Below are 12,314 nucleotides of genomic sequence, written 5' to 3' on the forward strand. Positions count from 1 at the left end.
AGCGGGGCCGCCGCCGTCCGGAAGCTGGCGGCCGAGGGGGCGTCTGCGGGGCGGCGGTGTCCGGGCGCGGGTCTGCACGTATTGTGGGAGCGCCTTGGTGGAGATTTGCGGGGATCATCAGCGACTGTGGGGTGGAACTGCTTGAGTAATGTGGGTAATGACGGCGTGGGGAGGGTCCCTCTGAGTAAGAAAAGGGGCTGTAGGAGCAACAGAGGGAGAGTGGTGAGGCTGTAGTGGTGATAAGAAGCCGTGGGAAAGGTCTGTAGAGGTAATCGGGGCCCATGGAAGGGTCAGAGGTGATGAGCCTGCGGAGAGGGTCTACAGGATTGATGGAGGACCTGGAGAGGTGGCGGGGGCTACAGAGTTTGGGGGACATCATGGGGACGTCTTCAGAGGTGATGAGAGGTCTTAGAGACCACAGTGATAGGTAAGGTGGGGCGGAAAAGGAGACGTGGGGGGAGAGCACAGCCAATATTAGGGGAAGGAGAGTATTTGGTCAGTGGGATTTGAGGATGATCGGAGGGAGTGTGGGGAGATCTGTTCAGATAGCACAGGCGCATAATCCCATAACCCCTGTACATTGACAGCTCCTCCTTGAGTGCGATAAGCAGAAGGGCTGCAGGGTCTTAATACACATATGTTCACATTACTAAGTCACAAGTGCTGAAATGCAGCAGGCACAGAATGCCACTAAAACAGACGTTGTTTTACAGCCACTCTGCCTGGCTGGGTGCAGGACTGTGTCTGTCAGGCTCATATTACCATATGTGCAGATTATTTTAAGTTCTAAAGGTGTAAATGTCACAAGGGAATTTCTTGGAGCCTCCTAATAGACCCTTAGAGTAAAGCTGTAAACAGCAGAGGCTCTAATGTGTGAGTTAGGTCTTGTATAAATGGAATAAAAACAGCCTAGGGTTATCTCTTTTGTCATCTGGCAAGCAATTCTGACATCTGCCCTGTGAACACAATGACCTACTTAGCCATTCAAAGCATCTGTATCCTGATAATTAAATTGTTACCTTATTAAGTCACTGCCTTTTGGATGGAGAGGTGTGCCAAGCAAGGGACTGATTTCTTCCTTCCTAGAAATTTGTTTATTAAGAGAGAAACATCCTGAAACGCTGTGTGCTGTTATGTGTGCCTTTGCTGGATGTCTTACCATGCCACAGCATCCCTGCCCAAGCTAGGATTTACCCCGGCTTGCTTGCCCGGCTGTAACACAAAGACAGTATGCATGTTCCCAAAACAAGAGCAGTTTGGGGGACCTTAATTTGCCTATGCAATTTGCCACCATTAGGTAGTTGAAGTGCACTCCAAGTCTCATTGCAATATTTATTTCTATTTTACCAGTTATTGCGTTGCTACCAAGATTATCAAGGGAAAGGAATATTCCTGTGTATTGCTATGTGGTGGGTGGTTTTGGCTTTCCCTGTAGAGCACTTTACTGTAATGATATGACAGTGTGTGAAGACCAGCTTTGTCAACTTCTTGTGATTAAGTATACCCCTGGAATTAAGATCTCAGAGAATGTGCCCTACATACTGAAAATTTTCACCATGGCACTGCAGACAGTTGGGTGTACATGAGAGACAGGTGTTGACGTCACACAGAGTTGACCTTCAGAAAGCAAGAAAACAACAGAAGCATGGGTGAGGATTGGATTTATTCAAGAAAGAATTCCTACTTGAGGGTGAAGGGTGGGAGGGGGGTGAGAATCAGAAAACTACCTATCGGATACTACGGTCACTACCTGGGTGACAAAATAATTTGTGCGCCAAACGCCAGTGACACATGATTTACACATGCAGCAAACTTTTCATGTACCTTCTGATCCAAAAACAAAAGTTGGAAGGGAAAAAGAAAAGAACTAGGTATATTTTATATGTATGCCACAGTTTTAATTAAAAATATATATGCCTACTCTAAACTCTGATTGGTACAGTTGCTCAGAAAAATCAAAATATAGATACCAGTAAGATAAAACTATTTGTGGACATATACAAATGCTTTCTGGAAAAAAATGCCTATGCATTTGAGAATGCTTAATTCTTTGCAAAAATGTACATAAAATGTAAGTTACCTCAGGCTGTAACAGCAAACAGAAGCTTTGTTAGGTCATATCATCAATGAAACATAATGAAGAATACAGGAGGAGCTACATTTTGTTGCTGACTTTAAAATGCTGTATTTCTTCAATTCAGATCCAAGTTACCCATCCAAGTTCACAGACAGGACAGTGTGGAAGGAGTGCAAAATTAAGTGTAATGGTGTTTTAACCGTAAAATATTTCACTTTGTATCTCTGTCATAGAATCTCTTTGAATTCCCTTGTGGAGCAGTCCTATTCTTTTCCTTGCAGTAATAAAATTTTAAAAGTAGCCAGGCACAGTGGCTCACACCTGTAATCCCAGCACTTTGGGAGGCTGAGGCGGGCGGATCTCTTGAGGCCTGGAGTTCAAGACGAGCCTGGCCAACATGGTCAAACCCTGTCTCTACTAAAAATACAAAAATTAGTTGGGCGTGGCAGCATCTGCCTCTAGTTCCAGCTGCTCAGGAGGATGAGGCACAAGAATCGCTTGAACCCTGGAGGTGGAAGCTGCAGTGAGCCGAGATCATAGGGACATCATAGGGATGTCTACAGAGGTGATAAGAGGTCTCAAAAGTAATAATAAAAGTAGAGGAGGCTGTTGCAATACTGGGAATACTAAAGAAAAAAAAAGCATAGGAGGAAAGGTTTTTCATAATCATTAAGCCTAAGCCATCATTGATACCACATTTTCTCCATGTAAAGAACTCAAGCACAAGCTCTACTTGCAAGTGGAATATAATTGCTTTTCCTCCTTTTTAATATTGAGGTGCCTATAGAGAATGGTAAGACAAGACTGAAGAGCATTATCATCCTCTTTTCCACATAATTCTAGTGTCTATATTTCTCCTTAGTATCGCAGCACCATACCTGACCCACAGTGGTTCTGGTTTATAATTATGCTTCAAGCAAGCTTTTTCTAGGTATATCTGTCACTGTGAAATGAACTGGTGGGTTCAAGCTAACGTCTTGACATTATAAAGCTGTAAGAAAAAGTGTTATCATTACTTTGTTTTAGCTACAAGTGTGTTGGTGTGCAGCATGTGCCGGTGTGAACAAGTGTGTGTGGTCAATCCAAAATGCATGTGATAGCCGGGCGCGGTGGCTCAAGCCTGTAATCCCAGCACTTTGGGAGGCCGAGACGGGTGGATCACGAGGTCAGGAGATCGAGACCATCCTGACTAACACGGTGAAACCCCGTCTCTACTAAAAAAAAAAATACAAAAACTAGCCGGGCAAGGTGGCGGGCGCCTGTGGTCCCAGCTACTTGGGAGGCTGAGGCAAGAGAATGGCGTAAACCTGGAAGGCGGAGCTTGCAGTGAGCTGAGATCCGGCCACTGCACTCAAGTCCGGGTGACAGAGCGAGACTCCGCCTCAAAAAAAAAAAAAAAAAACAAAATGCATGTGACATGCAGGGTTTGGCTTCTAGACCACTGTCTAGGTGAATGGCTTGTCTCCAGTTCCAAATTCAGTTCTCCTGCAGGGAGCCTACACAGTCCTTTTACTCACACACATCCTGCTGAGAAGGATTTCAAAACAAACCTGATTTATTGGGCCTCTGACATAATATCACGATTGGAAATTTGTTCGAGTCCTGTTGTTGTAGTTTACTTTGATTGCTGAAATAATTTCCCACAATATGGTGTCTCGATGTTTTCATTTTAATAAAGTGATATTCTTTGGATAACTTTGATTTCACTACCTGCAAATAAAGAGCAAGAAAATAAGCAAAATCAAGAACATCTGAGCCCTGCATACAGCAGTAAAGTGAACTCTCAAATTTGAGCAGCATCTCTGTTACACAGAGGTTGCCAAAAGTGCATGAGTATGACTTACATAAAACCGAGAACAGGGGTACTTAGGCTTCAAAAAAGGCCAAGCTTAAAATTCAGCCTTGTCACTTTTCTCAGCTCATTGCAGCTGTCTCCAGTGCAACTAAAGAATAGCCTCAGATGATTTCTGCACCACACTGCTGTGTGTGTGTGTGTGTGTGTGTGTGTGTTTAGGCCAGTTTGACATAGCATCACAATAGGGAAGACACTGGTGTGCCTTTGCCAGGTAACTGATTCAAACATTGTGCTTTAAATCTGTCATGGCACCCTTCTATAGAATGGCAGCTAAAACTATTTTCAGAGAAAAGAAAAAATATTTTTCTATTGCAGACTCATAAGGTGACTGTTACAGTTTGTGGTTTCATTTCTCTGGGCCCTTAATAGGTTATGGAATCTGGGGAGCTGCCTATGCCCTAATGAGCTAATAACTTTGTATATTTGGAGATACATATGTAGATACAGATTTGTCCTTAAATTTCCTTTGAATAGGTGGTTGTGGAGGCTAAAGCAACTCCATCTTGAATGCTAATCCACCGTGTTGACTTCTGATTAAACCCAATTCTGGGAAGGCCTCTAAGATTTCAAATTTACTGTTGTTCCTTGAGTAAGAGCATGTACTTACTGTAGCTCCTGTCCTTACGTGAGAACAACCTTGATGTTATCTTACTTCAATTGTCGTACACATCCCTTCAGAATCACCCTTTCCCTATAGCATATAAGCCCTGCGTCTGGGGGTCATGGCACAGGGATCCACCATCTTGTTTTGCCGCCACCTGAGACACAGACATGGCTTCTCTTCCTACATTCCTATTAAATATTTCTAAGGAAAACAAGAGTTCCTGTAAGAGGTAAGTTTTAGGTCTTTAAAGAAGGTCATGATTGAGAACAGTTATTTTAAATAAATTTAAATTTAAATGTATAATTTACATGTAGCAGGAGAAGGAAGAGTGGAACTGAAAATGACCTGGATGTGGAAGGGTATGGCAGTGGAGAAGGGGATTGGAAGAGTAACTTTCTCCAAAGATAAGGCATATGCTTTTTTGTCATATTTTGTCAAAGAAACCTGACACATCCATTTGGAGCTTGCCACAGAGACGGCTGGAAAGAGAATGTGCACTCTGATTCAGAATGGGAGCTCATTTTTGCCTTGGCGGTTTGCTCTGATAGGTGGTGCTAGTGTTGTACTTTTGATCACACAAGGATACAAGGAGAGCAATGCTTCCTAGAATTACACCTTATTAAATCTTTGGAAGAAAAAAATTAAAGCTACACATTTGAGAAAGACCAATTGAAAGACCTGAATTTGCTATCTATTTAATTAGAATAAGAGACTGTTGCTAAGATACCTGATTGCCCTTTCTCTCTGTTTTGGAGGTGTGGGAAAGAAGTAATGTCCCTGTTTTTTTCCAAGTTAGAAAAAGAATAGTCTTTCCACTCTTTGTGTAAACACATACATCTGTAGGGCAGGGGGCAGTATATATGTATGTGTAGAAAAGGAAATAATGCAGGCATGTGATCAGTTTCTAAGAAATTGAATTATTGGGACTTAGTCCTGAAAGAAATCTACAAGTTAACTATCTTAACCTCATTTTATGAATGAGGAAATTTGGACCTTAAAGAAAAAGTTATTCACCAGGGTCACGCAACTAGTTATAATGACCTGAAAGTTGTTTACAATGCTTGATTTAATACGGCCTATAACACATACGCACACACACACACACCCTTAGCTAGCAAATGTACAAAGGACTTTAAAATACTGCTAGAAGAGAGGTAAATGGTGACGGTCAGACCAAAATTCTCATGGTCTTTTCCAAGGTCACTGTTTCATGTTGCTTCCAACTCTGACTTATTCCCAAACCTGTAATCTGAGATAAACTCCTCCTGCTAGTCTGCTAAGTCATTTTCTTCTAAGAATCTTTTATTAATTTATCACAGCCATCGTTTATAAGCCAATCTATGACAGAGGGATAAGATGGCTTCAGGAGGAACCAATTTAGTTATCCAAACTGAAGTGCAGGGCTGTGGTTCTTTATGCCACTAGAAACAAAGCAGGAGAGATTTTTCATTTGTTTACTGTCCATGCCAAATCTCTATATATCTAGACTTCTAAGACCTGACCAAAAACAAAAAACTTTCTACAGAATTTTGCCTTGCAAACTTGGGAAAGACTGAGACTGTGTATGCACGAGAAAGAGAGATTGGGGGTGCGTAGTGCGTGCCTGTAGTCCCACCTACTCAGTAGGCTGAGGTAGGGGAAGCGCTTGAGCCGAGGAGTTCAAGGCTGCAGTGAGCCGTGATTGTGCCATTGCACTCCAGCCTGGGTGACATAGTGAGACCCTGTCTCAAGAAAAAAAAAAGAATGTGTAGGGTTTTCTTTGGGGAGGTTTTATATACCATAGCCAGCATATTGTGAGAGCTGAGTTAACATGAAATAATAAAAATAAAATTCATCTTTGCTCCCACGCTCTGAGAAGAGAATCCTTCATAATAAAAGCTGAAATTTATAGTCCCAATATTCTTCCCATAAATCCTTATCCTGCTCTTTTCATGTGATGCTTATTAGTAGTGTCATAGGAGCCGGATACTCAGCAGGTGCCTTTTACACCATCAGGGCTTGGGCTACAACCAGTGCTTTTCCTCCCAGAAACACTAGTGACTCCAGAGAGCTTGTGCATGGAGTAGCTTTGGTGGAGTCAAAGGCCTTTCTTTCTGACAGGATTGCACGTGTTTAAGGGCAGAGTGCAGTTTGTTTCCTTTGAACATGTAAACAAAGCTTTTGGTTTTTTGGAAGACTCAAGCTGGGTATGTGTTCATGAATTGTCTTAAGGCACAGAATTGAGAAGGATCTCGCTGTTGATATATACATTTTTTGTGTGTGTTTTTCTCGAGACGGAGTCTTGCTCTGTCACCCAGGCTGGAGTGCATTGGCACGATTTCGGCTCACTACAACCTCCCCCTCCTGGGTTCAAGCCTCCTGAGTAGCTGGGATTATGGGCATGGGCCACCACTCTCAGCTAATTTTTTGTATTTTTAGTAGAAACAGGTTTCACCATGTTGGCCAGGCTGGTGTCAAACTCCTGACCTTGTGATCTGCCCGCCTCAGCCTCCCAAAGTGCTAGGATTACAAGTGTGAGCCACCGTGCCCGGCCATTTTATTTTTTTTTATTTTTTTTTTATGACAGTCTTACTCTGCTGCCCAGGCTGGAGTGCCGTGGCAGGATCTCGGCTCACTGCAACCTCCACCTCTGGGTTCAAGTCATTCTCCTGCCTCAGCCTCCTGAGTAGCTGGGATTATAGGTATGGGCCACCATGCCTGGCTAATTGTTGTATTTTTAGTAGAGGCGGGGTTTCACCATGTTGGCCAGGCTGATCTCGAACTCCTGACCTCAGGTGGTCTGCCCACCTCGGCTTCCCAAAGTGCTGGGAGTACAGGTGTGAGCCACTGCACCCGGCCCACCCAAGAAGTTTTTAAGTGATAGTTCATCTTAGAATCAGCGACATCGTAGAATAAAAGATACACTAGTAGTGAAACATTTGGCCGATATCAGTACATATGGTTTATCCTCATTCTGTTGGAATCTAGTCTCGTGTCAGTGTGTGTTGACCGCACGAGCCATGTTGCCCATTGGACTTTCCTGTTCCAATAGTGAGTTTGTCACTCTACCATGGGCCTCATGTTGCTGGCTGAAGTTGGGTGGTCTTGGCTTAATTCTGGGAATGAGGGCAGATGTTAAAACTGTCCTGATCTTCTCTTGTTTCAGTGCACGAAGGCAGCCCTCTGGGTGAACTCCATCGCTGTATCCGTGAGGGGGTGAAGGTGAATGTTCACATCCGCACTTTCAAGGGACTTCGGGGCGTCTGTACAGGCTTCCTTGTTGCATTTGACAAGTTCTGGAATATGGTAATTAAGCCTTTCTCACAGGGCTGGAGAGCCTCCTACGGATTACATATTCTATATATTTAAAGGACCTGAGTAAATGCATTAAGCAAAACCCAAAAAATAACTTCTCAGAAGAACTAGAATTTTTGCATGCTTTTGGGCAACGTCAAAAAAGGTCTTTTTATTGCTTCCTTCTCCTTAAGGCGGTGGCTCTTAACCAAGGTGATTTTGTTCTTCCTTCACTCCCGGGAACATTTGTCAATATTTGGAAACATTTTATTGTCACCACTGTAGGAGGGATACTACTGGCATCTAATAGGTAGAGGCCAGGGTTGCTGCTAAACAGTTTGCAGTACACAAGATAGTCCCTCAACAACAAATAATTATCCAGTCTGAAAAGTCATTAGTGACACGGTTAAGAAACCCAGCCTTAAGGACCAGTTATTTTATTGGTTTAGTAATTTTTAGTTGATTTTCTACCAAGCATTCTTTCATTAATTTAAAAACATTTATTGACTTCCCACTTTGGCTGAACCCCATGCTAGGTACAAAAACTTCAGAAAGGAACTTGCACTCTACAGTACATGGGAAGGTAAATAAGGATAGAGGTGAAGCAGACATCAGTAAACAAAGCATTTTGCATGATGTCTTTTTTTTTTTTTTTGAGACAGAGTTTCACTCTTGTCGCCTAGGCTGGAGTGCAATGGCGCAATCTCGGCTCACTGCAACCTCTGCCTCCTGAGTAGCTGGGATTACAGGTGCCTGCCACCATGCCCAGCTGATTTTTGTATTTTTAGTAGAGATGGGGTTTCACCATGTTGGCCAAGCTGGTCTTGAACTCCAGACCTCAGGTGATCTGCCTGCCTCGGCCTCCCAAAGTGCTGGGATTATAGGCATGAGCCATCGCGCCCGGCTGCATGGTGGTTTTATAATGAGGGAGTGTGCCACACTTCCTAGCCTTCTAGAGGCTTACTGTCTTTTTTTCTAGACATTTGTAGGAGAGAAGTGATATGTAATAGCACAACTATAATTTGAGGTGGTTAAGAACCACCAGGCCATGTGCGGTGGCTCACGCCTGTAATCCCAGCACTTTGGAAGGCCGAGGCAGGCAGATCACCTGAGGTCAGGAGTTCGAGACCAGTCTGGTCAACATAGGGAAACCCCATCTCTACTAAAAATACAAAATTAGCCAGGCTTGTTGGCATGCGCCTGTAATCCTAGCTACTCAGGAGGCTGAGGCAGGAGAATCGCTTGAAGCTGGGAGGCGGAGGTTGCAGTGAGCCAAGATCGTGCCACTACACTCCAGCCTGGGTGACACAGCAAGACTCTGTCAAAAAAAACAAACAAAAAAAAAAACAAAAAACCACCAGAGCTTTCTGGTGTTTCTTTTCCATTTGGTCTTCTGTCTCCAACTTTCCTTTTCCCTGTGCTTCATCCCCATCCATGCATCCTCCTGGGAAAGAACAGTAGCTGCTAACATATATTGAGTTCCTGCTGTGTGCCAGATACTATACTGAGAGCTTCATATGTTACCTCAATGAATGAGTTGTTCCATTTCACAAATGAAGAAATTGAGTCTAGAGAGATTGGAATATTGCTCACAGATCACACCGTTAGTAAGTGGAAGTGTCAAACTTTTTCCTTGGTCTTTCTAACTCCTAAAACCATGTTTTCAACCATTATGGAATTTGAATCCTAGCTTCACCACTTGGTAACTGTGTGACTGTAAGCAAGATGATTTCTCTGAGCCTCAGTTTTCTCATTTCCAAAATGTAGGGAAAAATGTTTTATTATGATAATTTTACCTTTGAAGGAAAGAATTGAAGAGAATGTATTAGGCGATAGTGGTGATTGTAACAGTACTGTCAACTTGTATTTGTAGGGTGATTTACACTTTTCAAAGGAATTAGTCTTATACATCTCATTTGGTCCTAACAGCTGTCCTGTGAGGTTGCTCTCAGTGATGAGAACTCACCAGCAAGTCTGTGCATAATCCTAGTTAATTTCTGTTAATTGCTTTCATAAGACATAGAAACTGAAGAGGGTAAAGAAGCAGTAGTGTTCCTCAAAGTGGGGTCTAAAGCCATCCTGCATCAGAATCACCTGGGATTCTGGCTGAACCAAAAGGTTCCTGGGCTTCATCCCAGACCTACCAAAACAGAATCTCCAGCAGAATAGCTTTGGGTTCATATTTTAATAAACCTCCTAGATATTCTTACACACTGAAATTTAAGACCTTCTACCATGCAGTCATAAAGACCCTTACCATCTGTAGGTGACATCCATCTTATATGGTGATAGCAACTTAAAAATACTACACAGAAGGTACCAGGTGTCACCATTTTCTTCTGCCTAGGAGCTGAGTCACCTGTTAAGTGTAGTTCTGCTCTGAATAGATGTTATTCTGCCTTTTTTTCCCTGAAAAAGCTATACAAAAAAATTTTTAATTCTGTCTAATGTTTTTCCTTTTGGGCTGTTCTTTTAGGCACTTACTGATGTGGACGAGACCTACCGAAAACCTGTCCTAGGCAAAGCATATGAACGGGATTCTTCACTGACTCTCACTAGGGTAGGCAGTTTCCCCCTGACCTCCTGAGGAGCCATTATGCTTTCCAGCTTAGGAATTAAGATCCCTGAGCCCAGTGACTAGGATTTCCTAGAGAGAAATCTCTGTTGCTATAAACCAGTTGTGCCTGTACCAAGGTCTTCCTTAGTTTGTCTTTTCATGCTTCCAGTGAACCTCAAGTGAGTCTGTGCTTGTAACCTGCATATTATTTGAGGAGCAAGTTGTCTCTTACAACACTTGAAAGTCTTTGAGCTTTATACCACAGAAATAAGCCTTTTCTCTTGACATATGTATTATCTGCACTATAGTTAGAAATAGAAAGTTTATGGCCAGGCGTGGTGGCTCATACCTGTAATCCCAGCACTTTGGGAGGCTGAGGCGGGTGAATCATGAGGTCAGGAGATCGAGACCATCCTGGCTAACACGGTGAAACCCCGTCTCTACTAAAAATACAAAAATTAGTTGGGCAGGGTGACAGGCGCCTGTAATCCCAGCTACTTGGGAGGCTGAGGCAGGAGAATCGCTTGAACCTGGGAGGCGGAGGTTGCACTGAGCTGAGATCATGCCACTGCACTCCAGCCTAGGTGACAGAGTGAGACTCTGTCTCCAAAAAAAAGAAAGGAGATTTATTACTAACTTTTAAAAACTTGCAAAGTAAGGAGTCCACAGAACATAAAGAATTTGGTCTTTTTCTGTATGTTGAAAGGGTGATGAAGGCTAAAGAGAAGGCTGATATTTATCATTGTTTTCTTTATAGCTATTTGATCGACTGAAACTTCAAGATTCCTCCAAGAAGGAAGCAGATTCTAAGTCTGCAGTTGAAGATTCCACTCTGTCTAGATACTCACAGACATCCACTTGGAAGTTGGCTTCAGTGTGGGGAAGAGGAGACACTGACCGGGGCTCACACAAGCGTTCCCGCTCTGTCCCTTCTTCCCTGCAGGCCTCTGCAAGGGAGGAGTCCAGGTCAGAGCTGTCAGGGAGGACTACACGGACAGAAGGCTCCAGTGTGGGAGGTACCGTTTCCAGGGCTACCACCCTTTCCAGAGGCCAGTCCCGTAAGAAAAAGCGAAAGCCCAAAGTGGATTACCAGCAGGTATTCACTCGACACATAAATCAGATTTTCATTCGAGGCGAGAATGTCCTGCTGGTTCATCTTGCACAGTGACCAGCTCAGCCTGGGCTTTGGTTTTTAGAAATAAAATGCATGAATTGCTGCTATGCTGTATCCTAGTATCCCAGTGAAACTCTGAGTTGGAATGATTCCCTCTGGTCCTGCATAAGCAGAGGACAGAGCAGGCTCGGCCCCCTGGAAGATGAGCTCAAGGGGAGGACAGGCCTTGGGAGGGCGGGCATTTGCATTAATATCAAGGCAAAAAGCATACATAGATACATGCATCTGATTTGGTATCGTGATTTACTTCAGACCCTGAAACCAAATATCTGATCTTCCATTAGACTTAGGGGTCACAATATGAGTGGAATTTACTTTTTAGAGACTATAGGGGAAAGAAAAGTCTCAAAAAGAAGTATTGCATGTCTAAAATCTAGTGCCCTGAGTACTCATGAATTCGATTCCAAGAGTAGCAGTGTAAATTGCCTTGGAGCCCTGCATTCATATCTTGTAACTAACTTTTGAATTTTGCCTGACATGATTCTCTCTTGATGAAGAAATGAAATGTATTGTCTTTGAATATCTACAAGATCTAGGAAAGTTACCAACTTATGTAGGGGTGGAATTTGGATAGGTGGTATGCTCGTAGCAGCCAGCAACGAGTGTTCTGTTTTGATCCTTCTTCTTCTTATGGAAAGGAATACAGGACTTCTTCAGTCTTCCCCTTACCAGAGGTAGCCTCTGCAAATGGCATACCAGATGGGACTCTAAGATGCTTGTGTGGTGGCTTCTTGTCCTTCTCTTTGACTTCTGTGGCATGGTGCTAGTGCATGT

At 43.3% G+C, this 12,314-nt stretch overlaps 1 protein-coding gene across 1 annotated transcript in view; it reads left to right on the forward strand.

Moving 5' to 3' along the window:
* Positions 1 to 11,587, forward strand: part of LSM11 (LSM11, U7 small nuclear RNA associated) — a 15,369-nt gene extending 3,782 nt beyond the window's left edge. Inside the window, exons 2-5 of the mRNA XM_011947823.1 lie at positions 3 to 184; positions 7,682 to 7,821; positions 10,286 to 10,369; positions 11,124 to 11,587. Coding sequence (XP_011803213.1) covers positions 3 to 184; positions 7,682 to 7,821; positions 10,286 to 10,369; positions 11,124 to 11,534 — 817 coding nt within the window. The 3' untranslated portion in view covers positions 11,535 to 11,587. The remainder of the gene's footprint in view (positions 1 to 2; positions 185 to 7,681; positions 7,822 to 10,285; positions 10,370 to 11,123) is intronic.
* The last annotated feature ends 727 nt before the right edge of the window (positions 11,588 to 12,314 follow it).

The sequence above is a fragment of the Colobus angolensis genome, unplaced genomic scaffold (genome assembly GCF_000951035.1).
Source record: "Colobus angolensis palliatus isolate OR3802 unplaced genomic scaffold, Cang.pa_1.0 Scaffold27, whole genome shotgun sequence".
Classification (NCBI taxonomy): domain Eukaryota; kingdom Metazoa; phylum Chordata; class Mammalia; order Primates; family Cercopithecidae; genus Colobus; species Colobus angolensis.